This window comes from Empidonax traillii, unplaced genomic scaffold, assembly GCF_003031625.1.
Source record: "Empidonax traillii isolate 1590-97213 ecotype Southwest subspecies unplaced genomic scaffold, ASM303162v1 scaffold1979:size45050, whole genome shotgun sequence".
Lineage (NCBI taxonomy): Eukaryota > Metazoa > Chordata > Aves > Passeriformes > Tyrannidae > Empidonax > Empidonax traillii.
The window spans coordinates 16657-42581 of record NW_020957172.1 but is presented as its reverse complement, the minus strand read 5'-3'; the positions used below and the strand labels follow the sequence as shown (position 1 = coordinate 42581).

Genomic DNA, 25925 nt, shown 5'->3' with positions numbered 1-25925 from the left:
CGGAGGGATCCGGGGGCGGTGCCGGAGCTATAGGATGATGCAGGGCTTTTTGTCCTTAAAGGGGTTCTCGGAGGCGGGGACTCCAACCAGCAGGGGGTCGTTCCGGGCATGCTGCTCGCAGTAATTCATGAGCTCGGAGGACGCTTTGGAGACCTGGAATGTCGGGAGAAAGCGGGAGGTTACGGGGTGGGGGGGGGAGATTCCCGTGGGGAGGGAGGGAGCAGGAACCTGGCTTTCCCTGAGGGAAAATGATGGGGATGGGGGGGAATAAACAGGGGGACTGGACGGGGAAATGGGTTTGTTTTCGTGGCCTGGCAAAAACGAAGGGATGGGTGTGGGGAAATAATGCCGGCTGAGAGATGTGAGAGCAGATATTGCTGCCCTTGTTTGTGAGGGATCTGGGATGAGCAGGATCTGGGATGAACAGGCAAGGGAAAGGCCCGTCTGAGTGCAGCCTCTGATGTTAAAAACAGGGCTGTGGAAACCCTTGGAAACTGTTCCTCAAGGCTCTGCTTGGTTTAGTTCAAAGCTGGGTTTTGGGAAGGGCTCCCAGGAGGGGCAGAGCCCACAGGGAGCTGCCAGGGGCTCTGGAGACCAACAGATCCCGTTTTTTTTTTCCCAAATGACCTTTAATCACGGGACAAACACAGAACCAGAGCACACTGGGAGGCCCAGACCTGTTGCAGAGCCCTGATTTTCCTCCTCCCTGGTGCCAGAGGGGCCAGATCATTCCCAGATCCACCCCTGGCTCATCCCTCCCCTCTCCCCCACCCTCGGAGTGTCCCGGGGGATGTGGAGGTTTCCAGGCCACTCGCCGTGGTTACAGGGCCAAGCCGATCCCTCCCCTCTGGGATTGGGGGTAATTAATGTCTTAAGGGATTAATTGCTTTAAGCACGGCCTTGACCTCGTTCCTTGCAGCGAGTTCTGCTCCGGGATCCCAATTTCTGTGCTGAGGGCATTTGGAATGTTCATTCCTGTCCTTTCCTCAAAAAGGGTGTCCCAGAGGTGCCCCATCCCTGGACGTGCCCAAGGCCAGGTTGGACAGGGCTTGGAGCAACCTGGGCTGGTTCTTTTTTAAACCATGAGGTTTTGTAGCTGTTTTTAGGGCCTTTCCAGGCTCCAGCCAGGCTTTTTAGGGAAGACAAGCTAAATTACAGGTCTTCCCCCAGCAGGCAGTGCTGAGTCTCCCCAGGGGAACGAGGGTGGCTCAGCTCCAGGATCCCAGACGGAGGGAGGAGGGGGGTGTGCACTTCCTGACCTCTGGAGCTGGGAGTGCTCCAAAGGCTTTGCTGGGAAAGAGCAACAGTGCTGAGAACCCTCCTAGGAGCTCCTCCAGCTCCTGCTTTCAGACTCGTCACAGAATCCTGGAATGGTTTGGGTTGGAAGCACCTTACAGCTCATCCAGTTCCATCCTGGGACACCTTCCACTATCCCAGGCTGCTCCAACCTGGCCTTGGACACTTCCAGGGATCCAGGGGCAGCCACAGCTTCTCTGGGCAACCTGTGCCAGGGCCTGCCCACCCTCACTGGGGGGAATTCCTTCCATATATCCAACCTAAATTTCTCCTTGTCCCGTCACTGCAGTTCCTGACAGAGTCCCTCTCCATCCTCCTTTGGATCCCGGAGGGAATGCTGGAACACTGGAATGCTGCAGCATCCCAGCTGGAGGCATCACAGTAGTGATGGGAGATCCCCCAGCAGCTGCCCAGGGTCCTTCCCAGGGTCCTTCCCAGGGTCCTTCCCAGGGTCCTTCCCAGGGTCCTTCCCCGCTCCCACGCCCACCTTGATCCTCTCGATGCCGGCCTCGATGCGGAGCTGCTCCACCAGCTTCCGGGCCTGTGCTATGTTGTTAGTTGTTGACATTCTCTGCCATCGGCTCCGGGCCCCAGCACAGGAGAATCCTGCAAGAAGAGAGGGGGAAACGGGGGTTGGCACCGCGCAGGGAGCTGCTGTGACCCCGTGCACCGTCCAGGAATCCTGGGATGGTGGGGAAGGACCTCAAAGCCCCTCCAGTCCCAGCCCCTGCCTCGGGGTCACCTTCCACTTCCATCTTGGGAAGGGCCACGCACCGGGTCCGCCCTGACAGCCACGTGCAAGGGGCTTCCAGGAGCTCTGGTGACACCAGTGGAACGTTTCCTGGTTCTGCTCCAAGTTCCCCTTTCCCTGAAGCGGCACGAACTTTGCCGACGGGAGCGGAAAAATCGGAACCTTTTTTTCCGCAGAAGCAAAACTCTGCTGGGGCTCCACACCCAGCTGGGCACCAGGGGGGGCTCCCATGGACCCCCATCTGCACCATCCCTGGGGTGGGGTTTTAGTGTCCCTGTCACCTGGGCAGGGCCCAGCTGCACACGGGGCCGTGTCTGTGGGGTGGGGTGCGATCAGCACACAGGATCCTGTCCCCCATTCCCGTGGGGCCGTGTCCCTGCATCCCCTGCTGCAGCAGGACGCCCTGGCAGGAGCAGGCAGTGGTTAAACCACCTCCCTGGAAATGCAGCAGCAGCAACTGAAGGAGTTTGTCTCTGACCCCAAACAATCAGCCCTGTCACGGGTTGTGGGGTGGCAGCCAGGGCCGGGCGCTCTGGGGGCAGCTCCGGCCATGCCGGATCCCTTGGACGGGCACCATTCCCACGTTGTTTTCTCTGTGAGATCCCTGGGGGGCTCTGCAGAGGTGACAGGACAGCCCCTCCTCGCCCTGCCTGGCGCTGCCTCGGCCCCACCCCAGTCAGTGCCAGGGCAGGGGGTGCAGCTCCCACTGCCCAGGAGACGATGCCGGGAGGGGGAAGGAGCCAAAGCAAACACGGCGTCGGATCCAGCGGCGCTGCCGGGCCCCTCCAGCCTCCCACCACAGCCCTCCTGTGCCTGCTTCAATTAAAGGCTCCTCCAACGTCCTCCCCAGGCCCGGCAGCTTCAAAGCTGAGCCTTCCCGGGGGCAGCAGGGCGGGAGCTCCTGCCCCATCCCGGATCCTCGCAGGCTCGGGCTGTCTCGCCTGCGTTTAGACATGAAGGGAGTTTATTCCAGACCACAGGGGCACTCTCAGGGATTATTTGGCTTGGCAGCAGCATCCACCACGTGCTGAGCTCCTCAATCCCCGAGCAGAGCCTGGAACACGGGACGCTGTGGGAGAAAACAAGCAGCGCTCCAGCCGGCGTTCCCGGCTCCAGCACGGGACGATTCCCTGAACCGGCGGGGTTATTTGGAAATCTCCGCCCCTCCAGCCCTGGAAGGCGTCAGTCAGGGTGACACGGGGAGACACAGGGGCGAAACCAAGTCTGGTTCTTTGCAGAATGGGAGAAGGAAGCAGGCTGGTCCCCAAGGAAGGATCCTGCTCTCCTGCTCCAGCCTGAAGCGCTCCAAAGGGGTGCAGGCGGGATTAGGAGCAGGAAAAGCTCCGTCTCACAGTCAAGCTCTTTCTAAATCCATTCTATGAACTCAAGAGACCTTCCTGCTGCAAACAGTTCCCCAAAACAACGTGCACCTGGGTGAGGAATTAGGAGCAGCTGGGAGAAAAAAAAATCCAAGCAGTTTGTGCTTCCAAGTATTCCATGTTTGCAGCAGCGCAGGATCACCTGCCTGTACTTTCCCAGCTTCCTGTTTATGGAAGGAGGCTGATGAATCAGCCGAGGGCGAGTTACCCCAGGGGACTTCTGGGAGAAGCACAGCCTGTATCCCCATCCCCATCCCTGTCCCTGCAGCATCCCAGGGAACCAAGCCTGGCTGCAGGAAGAACAGCGTGGAGAGAGTCCTGCTGCGTGGCAGGAACTGCCAAGTGAGTGTTTTTAAAGTCCTTGGCAAGGGGGCAGAAGTTTTGTGTCAACTGCTCTGCAGCTCCCCACCCCCCCCAGTGAATCCCTGTTTCCCCCATCCCACGGCAGGACCTGCCCTGGGGTCAGGACACCCGGCCCCGCTCCGGGGCCGCTCCCGGCGGGAGCTGCACAGCAGCTCCCGTTCCCTGGGTGAACAATTAACCAGGCACGTCACTGGCACCAGAGGCCACCGATCCACCGACCCGCCGTGGCTCCCCAGGGACGTCCTCGGGAGTTGGCAAAGGCCAAAACAAACCGTGGAGATGTCACTCGGAGCGGGGCGGGACTACCCTGTGAGGTAAAGGAGTCTGGAAAGTGGCCCTGCAGGAGCGGGGTGGGGATGGGTGATGTCAGCCAGGGGACCGTCCTGGGTCTGGACGTCCCTTTGCCCATCTTGGAGGAGTCGGTGCCAGGGAAAGAACGGGGATGTGACGCCTGCAGCCAGGCCAGGGCAGTCAGGACACCCCAGCCTCCTGCTCGTCCTCCTGCCTGTGCCTGGCCCTGCAGAAACAACCCACACAGCCAGGACTCCTTCCTGCCAGAGGGGCAAAGGCTCCAGAGTTTGGCCTAGACCCACCTCCCGCCGCTGCCAGGGCCGTTCCCGTCCCGCTGCCGTGACTCGGCACAACAGCCTCATGCTGAGTCATCTGCACGCATCACTCAGCAAAAATAAACCTTCTGCCAGAGCACCCTCTGCCTTCCCGGCTCAGCCGCCCTCCCCTTGTCCCCGGCAGCGCTCCTGGGCTGCCCAGAACCACAGCCCCGTTTTCGGGAAGGGCTCTGGTTGCGTTACCACCACGTCAGCTCGATGCTCGCTCTGGCACCGAGCGACTCCAGGAGGGGGGAAGCCGCCAGATCTTGCAGCTCTCCGGGCTGTTATCCCTGTGCCTCTGGCAGCAGAGGGATCTGGCAGGGCCCAGGCCAGGGAGGCATTAGCAGGGCTTGGGGCTGCAGCAGGACTTCCCACCTCTGGGGCAGGATGGCAGATGTTCAGTGTTGCAGCACTAAAACCACTGAGATTTAACAGAAATTCGGAGAACACGAGAGCACGGGCAGTGATGGATCAGCCAGGAGTGTTCCAAGGTCAAGGCCGACACAAACAGCCCTGAGGGAGGTTGTGAAACCCGGACAAGGATCCTGGAGTGCAGGTGAGGGGCACAGCGGGCTCAGGAGTGACGTAAACACAACCTGAGGGACGCTCTGGCTGCAGCACAAACATCCTGGGAACACTCCTGCCTATTTTAGGAAAAGCACTGGAAGGCTGAGGCCCAGCAGTTCAGTCAGGACACATCCTGAAACAATCAGGATTTGCTGTTTTCAGCTGGTTTGCACATTATGGACTAAGAGCGGGTCAGGATGCTCAGAACCACGTCCTGCCCCAGCTCGGTTTGACTCCGGATCAGCCCCAGATCTCCTCTCCTGGGCTGGGCTCCATCACTGAACAAAAAGCATTTCCAGGATCACGCCGAGTCCTGCGTTCACATCCCGTCCCTCCCCAAAAAAGGCTGCCCGGCGTTTCCGAGCAGGTGGGACAGTGGGAACCCGGGGGGCTGTGCCGGGCCCACCCTGCACAGCCCTGACGTCAGGGCAGCACCCACCGGGGCTCACAGAGCCCCCCTTGTTCCCGAGGGAGCTGGCTCTGCAGCAGGCAGGCTGCACAAGGCCTCATTTGGGCTGTTTTCCCGGGAACAGACAGCCCGAACCCGCGCAGCTCCTGAGTCAGCCGCGTGCAGCAGCCGCGCGGTGACAGCAGCGGTGACAGCGCGGTGACAGCAGCGGTGACACAGCGCTGGCTCTGACGGGCGGTGACTCAGCAGCGGCTCCGTGCAGGAGCAGCCGCCTCCTCCTGCAGAGCTCTCCGGGCAGCCCCTGCCCTGTCAGCCCCATCCCAGCCCCGGCGCCCAGGGATCGGGATCGGGATCGCGGGCGAGGTGCGGGAGCGAGCGCGGGCCCTGCCCCGACACAGCTCCCGGTCACGAGGCCGAAACCGGCCCCGGGGAGCTGGGCCTGCCCCGGCCTGCTCTGCCCGACACCATCATCCATCACCGCCTGGCATCACCCCTTTCTCTCCCGCCCCTCCGGGTGCCACCCGCCCGCTCCGGCCCCGCGGCAGGAGGAGTTACGGCACGGGACAAATATGCACTGATCCCTCTCGATCGGGAATTCTTCCCATACTTCTCATAGCTGGCAGCTGCCACGCCTCGCAGGGTGAAGAAACACCGAGCACCTGAGCAACTGCCCGGGTTACGCTGCTTTTGTTCTTCCTTCCCCCTCCACCTGCTCACAGTGTGGGGTTGGTGCTTGTGGATGTCCCTGTGGGGAGGCACTGGGACAGCACCTGCACCCTCCCCTCCTGGGGCGGTGGGATGAGGGAGCGGGGTCTGGTGGGATGAGGGAGCAGGATCCACCGTGCTGGGAAGGGATGTGGGGAGATGGTCAGGACAGGCCACACTCCTGGATTTCGGCCTCAATCAAGCTGTGTTTCCAGCTAATTAAAGCGCAGCCCCACCCCTGCAGCCCCCCGTGCCGTGTGACCCCAACCTGGAGCTGCAGGAAGCCAACCCCACCTTGGCTGAAGCCCCAGGGTATCCGAGCCCCCCACACAGCCCCCCCTGCTCGGAGGGAGCTGCTCCTGCCCAGGTGGGAGCCTGGATCCCCTCCTGGAGCAGGGCCAGGCACCCGAGCGGAGCCACACGGAGCGATCCCGGAGCCGGGCTGGTGCCAGGAAAGAGGGGGGGGCAACAGAGGGGGAGCCTGGGACTGGTATCCCAGTGTCAATCCCTGTTTTTAGGGATGACCTCATGCTTTTTTGGAACAGAGAGTGGCTGTTGGGGCCGTGGCATTTACTCCTTGTCTGGGCAGAACAAAGCTGGCTCCGTTTTCCTTTTACACTTCCTGAGCAGCAGCTCCACAGCTCAATGAGCCATTGAATTTTTCCCCGAGTGCAGCAATTTTTAATTCTCTTTTTTTTTTTTTCCTCTCCCCTCCTTTAAGACCTCCAGATTTCTGTGGCGTGGGACAATGCTCGGGAGAGCACGGCGAGGAGCTCGGCCCAGGAGCCGTCCCAGGGTGGGAAAACTCCTCAGGCAGGGCTGGGCTCCGCTCTGCCTCCTGCTCAGGATGGGGGATTATCCACATTTTGGTGCTGAAACCATCCAGCTGGGTTTTCCACACCTTCTCCTGCAGCGTGACCAGCACCAGGAGCTCTGGGATGCCAAAGTGTTTCGCTTTGGGAACAAACAAGTTCTCCAAGTACCCGGGAGCTGCTCTGGCTTTGCAAACTGTCCCTCCCCGGGTAAATTACACCCTCCTCACTACAGGTTGTAACTAGGCCAGGTATTCTAAGACATTCCATGTGCCTCCTGCAGCTCCAGCCTGGCACAAACGGACCCTTTGGAGCTGCTGCCTCCAGCCCAATTTCAATAAATCAGAAGCATCTCCCAAACTGCCCCAGTTTCCAGCCAGCCAAGGACTCTGGAAGGGGAGAGCATCCCTAGGGATGTGCAGTTCCATTTCCTTCCCCATTACAGGGCCATGACTACCTGGCTGGGAGAGAGTGGAATCCTGCAGGTCCCATCTGCTGCAGAACATTCTGGAGCCCTTGTTTCCCAGGCAGTTTTCCCCCAGGGAACTCTCCCCTGGTCCCAGGCAGGCCTGGGGCCCCTCCAGGGAACCCACGCTGCAGGATTAGCTCTGCCTGGAGTCTCCCTTCTCCCTGATTTCCCTGCACAAGGTGTGGTGCCAGCTGGGTGTGGATCTCAGGCAGCGCTGCCAGGACGATTCCACCCCACCCCCCGCTCCGTGCCCTGAGTCACCGGAGCACATTCCAGCCTTATTTTTAGATCACAAATTAAAAATTTAAAAAAAAAAAAAAAAAAAAAAAAGCAGAGTGCAAAGGTATTTCCATCAGCTGCTCCTGGGAGCCAGCGCCCAGGGGCTGGGACAGCACCAGCACACTAAGCCACATGCACTTGCAGGCTTCCTTGGCTCCTCTGGGAGCTGGGGATGTGCCTGTGGAGAACCAGCCCCCCCAAAAATCACACGTGAAAACCTGAACTGCCAAGGCACTGCTCCGTCCTACAAGGGAATCCCCTGCCTTGGCTCAACTACTCCAGCAGCAAATCCACGATAAAGCACCCCAAACCCCAGCAATCCCACCGAAATCCCCGTGGCTTTGCTGTGAAGTTGTTACTCCCACATGGAATCACTTGGGAAGGAGGAAATTTCGACGTCCTCGAGCCCCACACACTGGAATTGTCCAGTGCAATTCCAGCTCAGGGCTCAGGCCTGGAAAGGGAGAGGTTCCCACCTGAGGATTCCAAGGGGCAGACTGGGAACCAGGAATGTGTCACTCCTGGCTGGAGCACCGTGGAGTTTGCCCTGGCCTGGGAGGGCTCCACGCTGACTAAGCAGGAAGCTGGGCCGTGGCTCGGCAGGGTTACGGTAGAGAAGGAGATAAAAGGAAGGGAAGTTTAGGCTGAACACCATAAAAACTTGCTGAGAATTTCCCGCTGCTCCCGAGATCTGAGCTGGGAATCACCACCAGCTTCGGCGCTCAGGGTGTTTAAAGCGGGGAGGGGAAGTTTTCCTCGGCCCAGGGTTTTATAAGGGCAAAAGGGAAGAAAACAGAGCTGAGGGCACAGGGGAGTGGAGAGAGCAGTAGAGAATTCCCCCTTGGGGCTCTGTTCATCCCAGATCCCGGGATTCTGTGGGGTTCCAGCTGAGTGTTTACAGAGCTCCAGGGAGGGAAAGGGCACCGAGCCTGGGTTCAGGTTTTCATTGTGGAAAGAGCTTTTGGTGGGAATTACATCAGAACCACAGGCTACAGTCCGGGCATTGTGTGGCTGGCAGGGCTTCTGGAGGTGGGGGACTGGGAATTACTGGGGGGGAATGATGGAGCTGGGAGGAACCTCCCCAGCACAGCGTGCCCCTCGGCCACCTTTGGGGATTTATGGAGAAAGAAAGGGTTTGTTCCTGGCATTACTGCAGCCCTTACACCTCTGTGCATTCAAATCACACCCCAGAGCAGCTCTGAACGTCTCCAACTGCTAAACCCCACACCAGTTACCCCATTAACCCCACACCAGTTACCCCATTAACCCAGCACCAGTTACCCCATTAACCCCACACCAGTTTATCCCATTAACCCCACACCAGTTATCCCATTAACCCCCCACCAGTGAGCCCTGTTCCCTTGGTTTTGCCCCTCTGCAGTGACACTTCCAGCCCAGTCCTGCTCCAGCAGAGCCACCACAGAGGCTCAGGCATCACCTGATGCTCAAGGACAAGGTATCCCACCCCGAGGGACTCATCCCTCTGCTCCAGCCCCACTCCCTGATTTCCAGAACAGCCTTCAAAGCTGATTTATTCCCTTCCAGGCTTTTGTCTGCGCTGGATCCGAGGAGCTGGGGGTGAATTCTCCCCCTTCATCCCACTTCCTGCAGTGTCAGAAATCAAAGGGATAAGCACCACGTGTGCCCTTGAAGGCTTTGGGAATTCATCCCACCATGGGATTAATCATCTCCCCTCCCCACGGAGGGGGATGATTTCCTGTGCTGGATCCGGTTTCATCCCCGTGTCTGCACGAGGGGAGTGTTTGCAACCATCGGGCTTGGAAAACGACAACAACAGAAATGGGAAAAACAAAACAGAACAAACCACCAGCTTGGGGTTATGGCAAAAATATTGACTTGGAAATGAAATCCCTTCTGTTGAAGGCAGGGAGATAAGGAATCCTCCCCGCAGGACTCCTCTGCCTCGGCTCCCGCTGCCGGGAAGCGGCTGACGCTGAGCAAACACGGAAAGTGCTGACTGGCTCCGGGATGAGCCTCTGGTGAGGCCCAGAGCGTGGAGAAACCTCCAGGGAACGGGAGCCAAGAGCGTTCCTGGCTCTCCTGGGTGACCTCAGAGGCTGGCACGGGGCTGGCTGCAGCTCCAAGGAAAACACCCATCGCGGGGCACTTGGGGCTGTCAGGGAAGGGCTTTTCACTGCCCGTGCTCAGAGAGCCTCGGGGAAGCCACGTTCCCCAAACCAGAGCGTTCCCAGCACCTGCCTCCTGCTGAGCCCGTGTGCCACCACCTTGGCCGAGTCAGGCACCCAGCCAGTTAAAAGGGAATTGCAAACTCCTGTGCTAAGTTCCCTGTCCAGGTACCTCCCAGCACCCTCGGAGGCCTTTAAATTGCATTTCTTAGCAGGATTTTTTAGCACATTTCTACTAAGAGGCTTGAAACACCAACTAGCATCGAGTGGCACTCGCTCTACTCCGTCAAAACCATGGAAAATCCGGTTTTCCAGGTTCCCAGATGAGACCTTCGGTGCGAGCTGCCCACGAGGAGCTTTTCCTTTGCTTCAAACCATAATCCTCACCCAGGAACAGCCTTGTGGAAACCTCTTCCCCCAGTGCCTCTGCCCTGGGTCACAGTGGCAAAGGTGTTTCACCCCAGCACTGAGGAGTTCCCAAAGCTGTGGGTGAGGCCACACCGCAAACGCTCTCCGGGGTGAGGATGGGAGCAGCAAAATAAAGCTTAAAACCCCGAATTCAGCTGCGGTCAGTGAAGGGATCAGATGCAGTGAGAGCCTGCAGAGGCCCTTCCGTCCCATGTGAAACTCAGGTGTGGAATGTTCACCTGCTGCTTTCCCCACGGAGTCACCCGGGACATGCCGAGCGGGCTGTAAACAGCGCTGGAGTGGAGCAACAGGGTTTCAAGGGCAGGAGACCGACAGCAAAGCTCTCTGCAGACATCCTGGTGCCACCCCTGACTCAAGGCCAGCGTGCCCCGAAAAACACAGCGCCCAGACAGGCTCTTGCTAAAGAAAGTTCAGTGTTGCAACACAGCTGGAAGGAGGGATCGACTCCAGAGCCGCCGGCGACGCGCCCAGACACGGAGCACCGGCCTCGGGCGGGGACGGGGGAGCAGCTCCCACCAAGCCAGGCCTGCCAGGACCTGGGAGCGGAGCAGAGCCCGGCCCAGGCCCTGCTCCCACCCCATGGGCTGCCAGGGAGCTGCTGAGGGCCGGGAGCGGGGAGGGGACGAGCGGGGATGGAGTGAAGCAACGAGCGGGACTGTGTGGGATTGTGTAACTGCCGGGACGCCCCGAGCTGGGATGAGGGAACAGGTACGTCCTGGGGGAGGGCTCCCCTCCAGCACCAGCCTGGTGCTGAACAAAGCAGAGCCCCAGAATGCCAGGACTGCTGAGGTTGGGAAAGGCCTCCAGGATCACCGAGTCCCCCCTGTGCCCCATCCCCACCTTGTCCCCCAGCCTGGAGCACTGAGTGCCACCTCCACTCCTTCCTTGGACACCTCCAGGGGTGGGGACTCCAAACCTCCCTGGGCAGCCCCTTCCAGTGCCTGAGCACCCTTTCCGTGGAGAAATTCCTCCTGGAACATCCCAGCCCTATGCCACAGGTGGACACCACTACAGACACTCCTAGGTTGGCATTGTTCATGTCTGAGGAGGGACTGCACTAAATGTAGGTATTTTTTTGCCAATGCAATGCCCAAATCCTCTGATCCCACCCACTAATTAGTTCTGGATTCCTCTGGACCCAAAGGAACCTCACCTGCACCAGGAGAGTCGAGGCCTGGTGGGAAGCAAACCCTCAAGATCTCAATCACCACCCTCAGGGGGTGAGCAGCTCGAGGCCCCTGGGGCTGGGCTGGGGGACACTGAGCTGAGCTGCTCTGGGATGCTCATTCCCTGCTGAAGGGACCTGTTTGCATTTGGGAAGCAGCTCATTCCCATTTCACTGGACATGTGAGTGACCTTTTGCAGCAGAGCCATCACATGAGTGTCAGAGCTGCTGTTTTCCTCCTCCACCCATCAGCGCAGTCCTGTGACTTTCCCTCCTCGGCTTGTTTTCACTCCTGCCAGAGCTACCAAGGGGAAAAACAACGCTGGGGAGAAAGTCACAACAGGTCAGCAGAGCTGGGCTCCCCCCCCTCCCTCCCGAAATCACCCCCAGCAGCAAAAAGAGGCTCCATCCAAAGGGGGCTGAGGCCACGCTCCACTCAGCCTGATGACTCCTCTGCGCTCGCTTCAACCGCCCCGCCGATCCCCCCTCCCAGGAAAGGCCACTCCTCCACGTGACCATTTCCCTGCAAAAGCCGGGGCTTTTTGGAAACTCCGATGACCGAAACATCATGTGAGGGTTTGCAACGGGGAGCGACTCCCACGCCGGGGCCAGGATCGGCCGGGCCGGCGCGGGGAGGAAGCACAAGGTCGCTCTCCTTTGTGCCTCCTTACAGGAAGAGCGGTCACGCTGCGCTGGCACAGCCCCAGCGCTGAGCTCAGGGCTGAGAAAGGAGCTCCCACGCTATCCCAGAGGGCTGCAGGCACGTGAGGGACCTGCCTGTGGGCCATCAGCAGCCTCTGGCTCGCCGGGGCTTCTGTTCAGGAAATCATCCACTACAGGTCAGAAAAAACTGGAGATGTGGGAACAGCCGAACTTCCCTGAAGGAGAGAAGCTTGGGGGTGACCTGACTGTGGCCTCCCAGTGCCTGCAGGGAGCCCACAGGAAAGGTGGAGAGAGACTCTCTAGGAGGGCCTGGAGTTCAGTTAAAACCAGCACAAGGCACCTCTGCTCCAAGGCAGGACCGGGCCCAGCCGGGATGAACCGGGACAGGGGCTCACCTGTGTGTCCAGGGGTGCCCCCCCACCCCCAAATCATGCCTGTAATATTCTAAAATTACATGTTCCTAAGGTTCAGCTTTGAATTCCCAAACCGGAGTTTATATCTGGAGGAAAACTGGAAAACCACCCCCCCCCTCCAGAGGCAGGTGAACCCCAGCTGGGACAAACGGCAGGAACCAACGTGATGCTCTGGCTGCCCAATTCACTGCACCCAGCAGCCAGCAGGAAACTCACATCCCACGATAAGCTCACTAACAGAGGGATTAGTGGAATTTTACCAGTTTTTTATAATAATCTACACAAACACCCCCCACCCCTTGCTGGCATTGCTTGTCCAACATCACATTGCTCGTTTGGCAACAGCTCCACGGGAGCTCTGGGGCTGACCCAGAGGTGTTTACACGGCTTGGCTCTGAACTCCCAGCTGCAAGTGCCAGTTTGCATCCCTGCTATTTAGTGCTAATTGGACAGAAAAATGGACAAACAACACCTCTGCTCTGCCTGAAGAAGCTGTGCTGAGCCACGGCCGGGGCTTTAACACCAGAACACCGCCTTTTAGGGACCAAACCCGGATAAACCTGCACTGAGATCAAGGCAAGGGACTCACCTGGGCTGTGCATACCTGCTGCTGTGACCCATAAAGCACAGCTGGTAAGCCCTGGCTAATTAGCATCTTCATTCAGCAGCTGAAATTAGGAGGAACTCACTGCCAGGGCACTGAGAAGGCACAGGTGACACACACATGCCCTGTCACACACTGTCCCCTGCAGCTCCTCCTCGCCCATTCCAATGGCTTTCAGTCCAGCATTTTTTGCTCAGGAACTATTAATTTTGCAAGTGTATATTTTTATCTTAAGTCCCACCGTATTAAGAGTTTAACTAATTAATTAAGAGCACCCAACCTGCTCAAAACCCTCTGGATACAAGTCCTGGATTTAAAACTCCGGGTACACGTTCTACTCTGGGCTTGTCAAGACAAAGGAAGACACAGACCCAACCACCAAAATGCAAGTTTGGTTTGCCCAAAATTTAATTACAAAAGTGCACCGAAGGCAGGGAAGGCTCAGCCTCTGCTCAAGCCTCCAGAGAACCATTGTCAAGTTCTGAAAGAAAGGGGTGAAATAAAACAAAAATATTTGTAAAGCGTAATGGGATTTTTTTTTTTTTTCCCTTTTTCCACCACCACCACCAGAGAATGTTTTGCAGGCACTTGGCCAGGACCACTTCAAAGAGCCACAAGGCGTGTGGGTTCTGCACAGCTTTGAACTTTTAATACTAAACACACACACACACACTCACACACACAAGAGCTGGGCCTGGTGAGGCAGCGGGGACGGGGCTTTGATGCAGGGAAATGCGTCAATGGCTGCACCGCTGGGGGGGCTGGGGAACCCCCCCACAGCATCACCCCAACACCAGCACCCCTCAGTGGGCTGGGGAACCCCCCTACAGCATCACCCCAACACCAGCACCCCTCAGTGGGCTGGGGAACCCCCCCCCTGCACCCCCTGACCCAGCCAGGGCCCCTCAGAGGGCTGGAGCCTTGCGGACTAAAAATAAAGGGAAGAAAGGCAGGATTTAGCATCTTGTGGAAAATGCCAATTTGGGATTGCCGAGGTGGCCAAAAGCTGCCGAGATATTGCTAAAAAAAGCCTGGAGCAGGAGCAGGAGCAGGAGCAGGAGGAGGAGGAGGAGGAGGTGGAGGAGTGCAGTCCTTGGCATCGTGCATCTCCTCCTCCTCCTCCTGCTCCTCCCACAGCTCCCTGGCTGCGAGTCGTGTTGCCACCTCCTCGAGCCCCTGGGACCCAGGACCCCCCGTCCCAGCTCTCCTCCCCACCCCAGCAGCAGCATCTTGGTGTGAAAGGGGCAGGAAAAAACCTCCCCTGTAGAGAAACCCTTCATGAAAAGGACCAGTGCCCCGAGCACAGCGTGCAGGGGACAGGGAGGCCGAGCTGTGCCCGAGGTGGCAGCCCCTGCTCACGGCCCCTCCAGCACCTCCAGCTCCAAAGCTTTGGTCCTTCACGCCCAGAGCCGGCTCTAAATCCCATTTTCCCCCCTGATTTCCCTCCCAGGCGAGCCCGTGAGCGCACACGTGCGAGCACACACGGCCCTGCAGACAAACACCGCTCGCTCCCGCTGAATCAGCCCCGGGCTGGGACACAATCCCACCTTCCCAAATGCCAGAGTGGGAGTCTGCACTCAGGCAGTGCCAGCTCCAGCACCCAGGGCGGCAACGTGCCTCGGGGAATCAAGTAAGGACAGTCCCAAATCTGGGGACTGGCTGTGGTTTGTTGAAGGTGCAGGGTTTGTCTGGGCCTGGCAGGCGCTGCATCAGCTGCAGACACGTGGTGGGGCGAGCAGAGCCTTCCCTGCCCAGCTCTGCCGCCCTGTGAGAGCCTCTGAAGGCAGGATCAGTGCTCCACTGATTCCCATTCCAGAGGAGCTGACAGCACTGGAAATGGACACAGGGACACGAAACCCAGGGCACGTCCCCCCAGGGGGTTTGGGTTGTTATCTGATAACCTGTCAGCCCGTCACAGACACTCAGGACAGGACAGGAGGTTCCTGGCTTTGCAGGGATCCTGCAAGACTCCTGTTCCCACTCCACCAGCTCCAGCCCTCTCCGCTCCTCCAAGTCCCTGGAAGCGTTCCAGGCCAGGCTGGAACAACCTGGTCCGGTGGAAGGTGTCCCTGCCCATGGGACGAGAGGGGCTTTAGGGTCCCTCCAAGCCAAACCAGGCCGGCACTCGGTGAGCTCCGTGGATCACTCAACACCGACTCAGAAGCCACTCCGAGCCAAGGCTCAGACGTGTCACGTCGAGCTCCTCAGAGCCCTGAGAACACCACGGCACCTCCCCGCTCCCACCAGGGCCACACTAAGGGCTGGCTGCCAACCCAGAAGTGTTGGCAGCAGCCAGAGGACAGAGCAGCTCCTCGGATCCTGCAGAGGGACGAGCAGGGACGCTCAGCTGGAACTGGAACCTGCAGGGCCGTGCGGGGGCAAAGCCAGAGGCCCTCAGGGAACACTCCCCTGGGGGGAACACAGCCAGGCCAGCACATGGGTGGAAGCAACACAGAATAACAGGATCCCGGGATCCCCGAGGTTGGAAAGGCCCTACAAGATCATCGGGGCCAACCTTTGACCGGCCCCTGCCTCGCCACCCAGACCGGAGCGCAGATAAAACACCACCAGAAAAAAACACAACCCCTGTTTGCAGGGAGAGGGGGAGAGAGCTGGGTTGGTTTCATGTGCCTTGAACCCTCCCTGGCCTTGAACCCTCCGGCCAGACACTGCACTCCCCGGGGAGGGCCCATGGAGCTGATCAAAGCACAGAGGTTTATTCCCCCTTTAATTTCTGTTCAAGCCACAAATGCTCACAAATATTTATCTGCAGAAGTCACAGCTCTGATCCCCACCGAGCTTTTAAGTTTAGTGATCAAAGTTGTCCAGTTTCTTGAAGACTCTATTTCAGTTTCAGTTCGTGGCCTCTTCTAAGGAATAATTTTTTTTAAAAAAAAGCATTTTTCATCGGGGAAATTAAGAGAAAATGGGCATGTTCTGGTGCAAATGAAAAGGAACATCAAAGGGAAATCAGGCAGCTTAATTTCACACTATTCCTAAAAAGGATGGCTGGAGGCAATTCCCTTTCAACAACTGCTGGAATTAGGGCTCCACTTTCCCAGAAAGGCTTTGGAAGTGCCGCCCCATCTGCCTCCCCACCCACCCAGAGACCCCCGGCTGTACAGCAGAGCTGGGGCCTGTGTGGACCCTCCTCCACCTGCCCCAAATCTCTTCAAAAGCCACCTCAGAACCCACGAGTGAACCCCAGGATGGTTTGGGTTGGAAGGACCTCAAAGCCCATCCAGTCCCCCTCCCTGCCATGGGCAGGGGCACCTCCCACTGTCCCAGGCTGCTCCAACCTGGCCTTGGACACTCCAGGAAGGAGCAGCCACAGCTGCTCTGGGAAGCTGTGCCAGGGCCTGCCCACCCTCCCAGTGTCCCACCTGCATTCCCAGCCCTCGGTGGCACAGGGAAAACAGGGGCTGTGACAACTGGGGCTCAGAAGGTGGCCCTGGGAAAGGGCTGTGTGGTGTTTTCCCTGCCCCTCCATCCACAGCTGGAATCACACGGTCCCCCCGGGGTCCCACAGCGAGTCCTGTAGGGCACAGGGCCCTCCCTACAACTTCACCTGATAAACAAACAAGTTCAGGCCCCAGTAAACATTCCCCAGCTATTCCTAACCCGAGGGGATCGTGTGACTGAGCTCCCCCAGCAGCCAACCCAGGCTGTTCCCACGTGTCCCGCTGCCTGGGACACGCTGCTCTGGGATCCCAAGGCACTGCTGGCACACAGGGTGCTAAAATTCCTGCTGGGAGCAGCATGTGCAGGATCTGAGCAGCGCCATCCCCCCCTGCCAGGGCTGCAGGGATGGCCCCTGTGCAGCACCAGAGCTGCTGGGCCGGGCTGCTCCTCGCAGGGAGCTCTTCCCAGAGATGTTTGTTTTCCCTCCTCTGCTCCCAAAATTAGCCCTAAATTGGATTGCTCCGGGGGCAAGAGGCCAAACCCCCGGCGTGAGGGGCAGTGATTAGGACGGTGGCCGCTCCCCCCTCGCCTGCTGGTGCCGGGAGTTGTTTGTCTCCACTCTCCATTTGTCATCCCCACTCAAAGAGCACATGAGTCAGCCCCTGCTCCGCAGATGCCGCTGATAAAAACCAGCTCCAGTCGGGAGTATCAGCGACCCCGCAGAACAAAGAGGAGCTCCGAAAATAAACCCCCCCACCAGCGTGCCAGCCAGGGCCTGGGGAATGTCACTGCCTTCCCAGAGGGATAAACACCCAGTCCATTGGGGAGGCAGGAGCTCCCCCAGGAGCAGCACACACCTGCCAAAGGCCGTACCCCCACCCCAGGGGCTTCGCTGCGGTTCTGGCTCCAAAAAAAAAAAAAATCCCACAAAGGGGGAAAAAGGACGTGGAGCCATGGAATCATTTAGGTTGGAACTCTCGAGAGTCCAGTTGTTCCCCCAGCACTGCCAAGGCCGCCCATGTCCCCATGTGCCACATCCAGACAGCTTTTAAACCCCTGCAGGGATGGGGACTCCACTCCAGGCCCTTTCCAGGGAGGAATTTTCCCCAACAACCAACCTAAACCCTCACTCTCACTTATTTTCCCCCCCCTCAACCAGGCACAGGCTGGATTTTTGCCACGTGTCATTTTCCAGAGCAGCACCAGTGAAGGAATTAACGTTCACATGGAGCAGCCACAGCGGAGAGCTCAGTCCTGGCCAGCTGGAACCTCGATCCCAGGGAGCAGCAGCTTTCCCTGGAAAAGGGACCTGAGGAGCTGAGATAAAGCAGCACCAACTGTGGGTGCCCTCAGCTCTGCCTTGGGATCAGTTTACCCCAGCAGCGTTAGAGCAGATAAAAGCAGCCCTTCTGTGCATGTAAATAATCCCACAAATTAAATCTGGGCATGATTAAAAAGCTCCAGTGCTGATAAAGCTCGGCCCCAGGCAGGTCTTGCTGCTCCTCTCAGGCACATCTGGAGAACCTGTTCCTATTACCCACACAAGAAAAAAAAACAAAACAAAACAAAAAAAAACAACCCAGAAAAGGCACAGTGACCCAGTTCAGGGTGTTCAGCTCGTCTGCTGCAGCTCAGGCTGTCCTGACCAGCACGAGGAGCTGCTCCTGCCTCAGCCCCCTCTGCCTGGGCCCAGTTGTTCCCTGGAACACTCCAGCTGGTTCTGCAGAACCCTACAATTACAGCAGCCACAGGTGAGAGATCAAGAGCTGCTCTGCTCACAAGACTCTGTGGTTTTATAAATCTTCCAGGTTTGGATTAATTTGCATTTAAAGTGTTTTAAAGCCACGGAGTTAAATGAAGAAATGGGGGAGTTTCCACCAAAACCAGTCAGGCTCCATCCACAAAGTCTCTGTCCACACAACCTCTGCCGTCCTGAGGCTGCCTCAGCCCCAAGATCCATAGGGAAAAGCTGCTGGTCCTGGCCAGCAGCCAGCAGGAGAGGCAGGAATATGTTCCAGCCAGCCCAGGTGGCCACAGCTACTGGGTTTGAGCATTCCCAAAGCCCTGGGACTGGAAACCATATGAGAGGCTCTGCCCTGATGGGCACTGGCACTTCCTGCATCTCCTGCAGCCCTCAGGTGTGGGGGTGACGGGAAGAGATTCCATGAGGAACATGAAACCCCCTCCCACTGCAGTTCCAGCCTTTCAGTCACATCCAGGTCGAGCATTTCACGTCACTCCCAGCGATGACGGGGCAGATTTTGGGTGCTGATTGCACCCTCACTCCCTCTCCCCACGGTGGATGAGGGCAGCCAGCCCCTGAACCCCTGGGGCAGCTCTGCCCTCTCCTTTTTCCACGAGTCAGCCAAATCCCAGACCCTGGGAAGGTGGGAAGGGCAGGTGCAGGACGCACTCGGTGCTCCCAGTGCACCCCCTCCATCCCTCTGCTCCCCCAGTGCTGGGAAGTTTTCCTGCAAGGGGGATGTTTTCAGGGGTGACTGGTGACAGAAGGACACCAAGGAGCTGTTTGGTGTCTTGGCTACAAAGCAAACCTGTTCTCTGAACCCAAACATCCAACAGAGCAAACCTTTACCCTCAACCTTTGAGGCGAAGGTGTTTGTTTCAGAGCCTCGGCGTCTCCTCTGGGCTCAGGGGAACAATTCACCACTGGGCTGCAGCTCGTGGAAACCTGACCGAATTTGAGTCAGTTTTTAGCCAAATTTTAGTCTGATACAAACTCAACACTCACTGTGCCAAGAGATAAAAGGAAAGGAGAAAACTGAGGGGAAAAAAACCCCACCAAGTTACAAACAACAAGAGCATCTCCTGGTACCTCTGAGGGGACTGAAACCCAAAACGAGGCCACTGCAGGGAGAGCCAGAGTGTTTGCCCAGATCTTTTTCTGCAGTATTAAACTGGGATTATCTTCACTGCCCCAGGGAAGTGCCCCCCAGGCAGCCCCAGCTCGGCCTCTCCCTCGCTGGGTGCTGACAGAGGCTGCTCCAGCTCCGGGGCTTTTGCAGATGCTGCAGAAATGAAATTCTTAGAAAAGCGTCTCGAGGCCGGGGGAAGGAGGAAAAGCTGGTTGGTGAGTTGGGGTGCAGGGGAAGTGAAGGGCAGGGACATCAAAGGGTGGCCATCGCCCACAAATTACACACTGCGGGGACAGCAATGCCGGTGTCACCCAGGGACGAGGGGGACCTCCCAAAAACCTGCCCTCAGTCCCTGCCTGGGCTCAAACTGAACCTGGAGAAACAAGTCCTGCCCTGCTCCAAGCTCAGCTTCAACTTTGAGCTGTGGCTGCTGGAGGTTTCCATCCTGCCAGTGTTTTGTGCCAATCAGCTCAGGTGCAAGAGCTCAGGAGAAAGAAGAAGGGGTTGGTTTTTTTTTTTTTTTTGAGCTTGGATGTTTTGCTGCTGCCCCCAAACCTCCCAGCTTGCTTGCTCCAGCCACTTCCCTCGGAGTGCCAGGGGAAGGAGGAGCTGCAGGACAGGTTTGGAGGAGCAGCTGGGGTGACTCGTGGGTTTTCCTTTGCACCCTGAGAGTCAGGAGAAAGGGGCAGCAGCTGAGGGATCACTTCCCCCCCTGGATTCTGGATCCTGTTACAGCCAGTTCCTCACTGGCAGCTCTGCAGGACCCCCCCTGCCCCTTCTCCAGGCAGGAATTCCACGTGGTGGGGATGTCTGGCGATCCCTGCTGCCCACAGGGATCCGGAGCAGTGGGTGTGGCACGGCAGGGAAAGCAGAGGAATTCCTGGCAGCAGGGCCACTCCTGCTGGCACAGCCGGAATCAGCGCTTTATAAGGGAATGCCCTGGATGAAACTGCCTGTGCTCACCTTCCTGAGGGCTTGGGGGCTTTTCATTCCATTTAATTCCACTGCAGGTGCTCCACAAAGCAGCTCCCAGCAGAAGCAAAGCCCCCCCCAGACCGGGGGAAGATCTGCAGGAACACCGAGCCAGGCTGGAGATCTGCCCCGGGAATAAAAGCATGGAATGGTTTGGGTTGGGAGGGACTTTAGGCCCACCCAGTTCCACCCCCTGCCATGGGCAGGGATCCCTTCCACCAGTCCAGGCTGCTCCAAGCTGCATCCACAAACCAAGCATCCCTCCAGCTCTGAGCTGCTGAAGCCAAGACCAGAAGCAGCAAAGAACTCCCAGGGGATTCAGGTTTGAGAGGCTCCTGGTGGAGATGATGTAACGTGGTTAAGTCGGGCCTTGTCCAGCAAAATTGGCTATTAAGGCTCAGGGAACTGCCTGATTTCTCTCTCTCTCTCTCTCTCTGGACACTTTTGCACACACACATTTTCCTCGTGGGCCGGGGCTGCACTGGCAGAAAAGCTGAATTCCAAGGAAAGAACAGCTCAGGGATGAGCTCCTGTGCACCCAGGGCAAAGGAGAATCCCTAAGCAGGGATTTCTCCACTCCCAGCTGCCATAAAGGCTTGAAAAAAAGAGCAACTTTCCTTTCAGGTTTTTTAACAGAAATAGCTGAGTGTTTAATCAGCAAGCTGCACTGCCTTTACTCAGTGCGCTGGCATTTGGGGATTCCAGATGAGTTCCACTGAACTCCAGCAACAGCCAGCTGCAAGTTGCCAATCTCCATCTTATTTTAGTAAGTGTGACCAAGACTGAACCCTGCAGAGGGCGGGGGCTGGAGGTGCAGCTAATGAAGGTGTCTGGGAGCCCGAGACAGGGTTGAGAGTCAAACCTTAAACAAATCCCAAGCAAACGAGCTGGGGCAGAGGAATGTTGGCCCCAGGACCGAGGAATGTGAGCCTGTCCAGACTGCAGCTGCATGGGGTGGGAAACCAGATGGGAAAGGTGGGAACTCAGTGCTGCTCAGGGAATTCTATATATTTTATGTATTTAGAAGAGGCAGATAAAGGGCAAGCAGAGCTGCTTGATGACAGTTTGCCTCTGCAGCACGAGAGATTCACCGAGGTCCAGGTGACACCGAGGGTTCCACACCGGGCAGATGAAGAAACCAGCGACAGGAAACAACAGAAAGTTGGCTCATTCCCCTAAATCATTCACACAAACGTCCTGTGCCCTTCCAGCAACCTGCACTTCCAACAGATTGAGTTTCCCAGCAGGACAGAGCCCTTCCCAGCAGGACAGAGCCTTGCCCTGCTCGTCTGCGAGTTCACACAGCTCTGAGCTGCTCTTCCAGGCAGCCCCAGCCAGGGTTTCCTATCTGACCAGAAAAGGCTCAGTGTAACAACCCCACTAAGCACTTTTTTCTTTCTCCCCACAGCGATACAGAAAAGTGCTTTGACAGCTCTGAACTTGGGAGAATTTACAGCCCGTTCGAACCTGGGGAGCACAAGGCAAAGCGCTGCTCCCGACAAAACAACCCCCAATCCGGGCATTTTACGGCCTGCACCGTGGGTGTCACCACAGCCCCTGGGTAAACAGCACAGGGCAGCGTCCTGGGCGTGCAGGAGCGTCAGGAACAGGAGCTGGGTGTGCTCAGCCCTGAGTAACTCGGCAGCTCCGGGCCGGAGACGACGCAGGTGAACCCTGGGAGTGCAGCCCTGCAGCTGGAACGAGCAGATATGGGTGTTTACAGGGGTATATTGGTGTTTACCCAGCACTCAGGTGTTCCAAGGAAAGGCTGGGATGACTCAGCCTGGCTCTTTGCCAGGGCAAACCCCAGGGACCCCGTTTCTCCCTCCCCAGCTCTCCAGCGCTCCTCAAGCCACGGCTCTTCCCCAAAAAGCTTCAGGTTGTTCCGTCCGGTCCCCGAGCGGCAGGGTGGGAGAGCAGGCTGTGTTTGTGGGGAGGAAAGCCCCAGGGAACGTGTAGGGGGGGGAAGGTTAGCTGGGTGTGCAGGTGGAGTGTGGGAGGGCAGGAAGGACAAACCCCAGAGCCAGTAAGATCTGAGTCAGCAGCGCTCGCCTGCCTCATTATCTCAGATCTGCGAGCAGGAACGGTGAGACACACGAGCAGCTGAGCTGGGGAGGGTTCCCAGCCCCTGAGCAGCTGAGCTGGAGAGGGTTCAGAGCCCCTGCCGGCAGCAGAGGTGTCTGAGTGAACTCCTGCAAGGGCGCAGATGAGGGGGAGGCTGCGGGGAAAGGTCAATGCCGGCGGGAACCGGGGCTGCCGCTCACCCTGCGGCTGCAGGGCAGGATTCCCACGCAGGAAGGGACGGGATCACAGCCCACACCTCGGCAAGGGAGAGGCCCAGCCAGCACAGGGCCGAGTGTCACTGCTGGCTGTCGATGAAAACGGGCAAAGCCCAGAGCTCTGCAGCAGCGCAGGGTGCAGATACCCACCCCCTGAGAACTGAAAACCCACCCCCCTGAGAACTGAGAACCCACCCCCCTGAGAACTGAACTGAACACAGGAGCAGTGCTGCAATTTAAATAAAAAAAAAAACCACAACAAAACACAGACTTTTTCCCTTTCTTAGGCAAGGAACAGGAGCAGCAGAGCCCGGCTGGTATCAACAGGCTGAAGGGCCACCCCGAAGGAACCCGACCAACCGCCTCGTCCTTGCTTTTCCATGATCCAACATCACCCCATGTAGGGATTTCTGAGCCATTCTGCAGCACATTCAAGCTGATTCCCAGAAAATCACGTGCCTGCACAGTGAATTCAGGACTAGGAAGCCTTCCAATGTTTTCCTGAGAAGGGCTGTGCTCACCACGCAGCACTAACAGCCATTCCAAAGCCTCGCTGGGCGCCCGCCAAATCCTGACCTAAGGAGCAGCTCAGGAAGCTGCCAGTCATCCCTTCCCAGCCCTTTGTGTGCTCTGAGGCTTGAGGAGCCTAAAGCAGCTCCAGGCTGGGGGCAGGAGGACAGATTTCAGTGACAGAACCACAGTACAAAACACTGGAAGAGAGTTTGTGGTCAGAAATTTGGGCCCATGGGACAAGAACACGACAAGGGCCTCTCTGGGAGTTGCTGCACGAATAACTCCACAGTCATCAGGGCTGAAAGGCTCTTTGAACTCCTCTGGGAAAAAAAAGAAAGAGTGCAAATGCCACAGCCGTTTCCAACCCCTCTGGATAGTCAGTGATGATCCATTCCCACCTCCTCCAGCCCAGGGTGTGAGTCACCTTGAGCAGGGGCAACACCTCCGTGCAGAGCTGACAGCACCAGGTCACTGCACCCTCCAACCCTCCCCTGCCCCGTGGGGGGACACTTAGAACTGACTTCTGGTGCTCAGAGACCAAAAAAACTGCCTGTTGAGCCTGTGCAATGGTGTTATAAAACACACACAACTCGTCTTTATTACCCCCCCATGTCACCGCCTGCACAGGCAGCAGCCACAGGCACAAGAGCTCCAAAGCTTTGGAACTGCACGATTTCAGCTCTTCACCCAGCCTGTCTCCTCCTCCTGCCGCACATCTGGGCAGCTGGGAGGCCAAAAGCACTCTGGTCTGTGCTGATCAGCACCTCCAAGGGGGGAAAAAACCCAAAAATCCCACCTCCGGGGCAAGGCAGCTGGAAGGCACCCAAAAGCCTGGCTTAGCATGAAACAGCACCTTATTTAGACAATCTGAAGAATGTTTCAGAGGGGCACCACGGCTGGGAATTTGCATAATGGGTGTCTGTATCTTGCTTACCTAACAGGAGAAGAATCCTGTCTGTCAGTAAGTCTAGACTGTGGTGTTGAATCCAGGGAATCTCCCGGCCAGGAATAACACATGGGGTGCAGGGCAGGGTGCTGCCATCTGCTGACACCCACGCTGGCGGCTGGAACTGCGATTTTTGGGGAGTCTCTGGGCTGGGATCGCCCTGCAGAGCTCGGCTTAGTGCTGAGAGTGAGGGAGAACATCCCTGCTCATCCCCCTGGAGAAGCCCAACTGCCTCTTCCCAGAGCTCCGGGGAGCCCCGGTGTCCCTGCAGAGCCTCGCCCCGCTGTGCTGGCAGGACGGCACTCGGAGCCCCGGGAGCCCGGCAGGCTCTTTTATTAACGGAATATCGGTTAATTAATATTAAAATCAAGGCCCTCCAACGGCCCCGAGCGGAGCCCCTCGGGCGGCCCAACATCGCCCTCTGCCGCCCGCAGCGGGAACTGCAGGCGCTCGCTCGGGGCCAGTCCCTCCCCCCAAAAAATGGAGTTTTAGAGGATTTGACACCCAAAACGCGCCCCTGAAACGTCATTGCCACCCCCAAAGGCCCGGCTGGCACACACACGGGAACACAGAACTACTGGCTCTGGAGTCACATGGATCTCAGCTCTCCAGAGTGACTCAAGAACAGCAACTGCTCACCATCACCATCGACATCATCATCCAAATTTCCTCCAGCCCCAAAGCAGCGCCGGCCTGACCTGCTGCTTCCCAGAGCTCCTGTGGGGAGGTCAAACGCCTCCCAAAACCAGGGTGGGTCGAAACACGGGCTCAGTTCAATTCCCCTGGGGGCATTAACAGAACCCAGGAGCGCTCCTGCTCCTCTGGGCATCCCAGTGCCCTGAAGCTCTGGAACAACAAACTACGTGAGCAACACACAGCCCCCAGCTCTGGGTCTGTCACCTCACCAGGGCTGAGCTCCTTTAACCTTCCTGGTGTGTCACACGGGGCAGGAAATACGGGATTTCACGATATTTTTGATAGAAAACACAAACCACTTCATACAGGACGAAAAGCCATCCCCGGCAGCCCCTGCTGCCCCCACGCACCCCAGAGCTCCAGCAAAGCCCCAGGACAGAGGGAACAACCTCCTCCTCCAGCAGCCAGAGCCCCCTGGTCCTGCTGACTAAGGGACACGTTCTCCTCTGCAATTCAGGGATGTCCCGCCCTAATTAAGGAGCTGATCAGCCTTACATAACGAGGCTCCTCGTGGACAGTGGATCACCAGCCTGGCTTGGAGTCAGCACCTCCAAACCCCCGCTGTGGCTGGGCAGACACCTCAGCCAGCCCTGCTACCGTGGCAGGTAAAATCCAAGCCCCAGTGGAAGGCAAAGGAACGGTGAAATGGTAATTCTGAGTTCCACGAGGGCAGAGCTGCCCTTGCTCACCTTCCTAACTGCCACGCAGCAGTCTCGGCCACCGTCCCGTCGGGCGCTGCCAGGGGTCCTGGTTGGTTCCTCCTGCCAAGGAAAGGGGAATTCAGGAGTTCCATCACTGACACATTATTAATGGAGTTACAATCTGGAATATTTACCCCACTGGCTGCAGCTCCAGCACAGCAATAACTGAGCTACAACCAACGGGGACGACTCTGACTGACATCCAAGGGATCCACCAGAAAACCAGGGATGATATCAACCATCGGTAAAAACAGGGAACCCACCTTCCTCTGTTTTCACAAGTAACACCCACAGCCTGGAGGTCAGGCTCTGGATTCCAGACCCTGAACCTGAAGGTGGCACCTGGAAGAGGAGTGAAGTGATGGGAGGGCACTGAAATGTTCGGCTCTAGATTCCATTTTTGGGGGAAGGGGGATGAGCAGAGGGAGAGGTGTTTGCATCATTTTTGGGGGGAATGCAGACAGGTAGAGGTGTTTGCCCCGCT

At 57.8% G+C, this 25925-nt stretch overlaps 1 protein-coding gene across 3 annotated transcripts; it reads right to left on the bottom strand.

Moving 5' to 3' along the window:
• Positions 1–6: 6 nt before the first annotated feature.
• Positions 7–25510, bottom strand: GNG7 (G protein subunit gamma 7). Of its 3 annotated transcripts, none has more exons than XM_027909184.1 (3): positions 25430–25510; positions 1784–1902; positions 7–153 (listed from the first exon to the last, which is right to left on the bottom strand). In XM_027909184.1, the coding sequence occupies exons 2-3, from the start codon at positions 1862–1864 to the stop codon at positions 28–30; spliced, it is 207 nt and encodes a 68-aa protein (XP_027764985.1). In that variant the 5' UTR covers positions 1865–1902; positions 25430–25510; the 3' UTR covers positions 7–27. The 3 variants fall into 3 exon arrangements, with proteins under 3 accessions (XP_027764985.1, XP_027764987.1, XP_027764986.1); XM_027909186.1 differs by lacking the exon at positions 25430–25510 and adding an exon at positions 24033–24224; XM_027909185.1 differs by lacking the exon at positions 25430–25510 and adding an exon at positions 3441–3445.
• Positions 25511–25925: the final 415 nt, after the last annotated feature.

Bases quoted from the DNA above. Each gene is read 5' to 3' on its own strand.
- GNG7 (XM_027909184.1), bottom strand. From the start codon at position 1,864: ATGTCAACAACTAACAACATAGCACAGGCCCGGAAGCTGGTGGAGCAG. The intron at 154-1,783 runs GTGGGCGTGGGA...CCGACATTCCAG, and splicing joins CCGGCATCGAGAGGATCAAG to GTCTCCAAAGCGTCCTCCGA.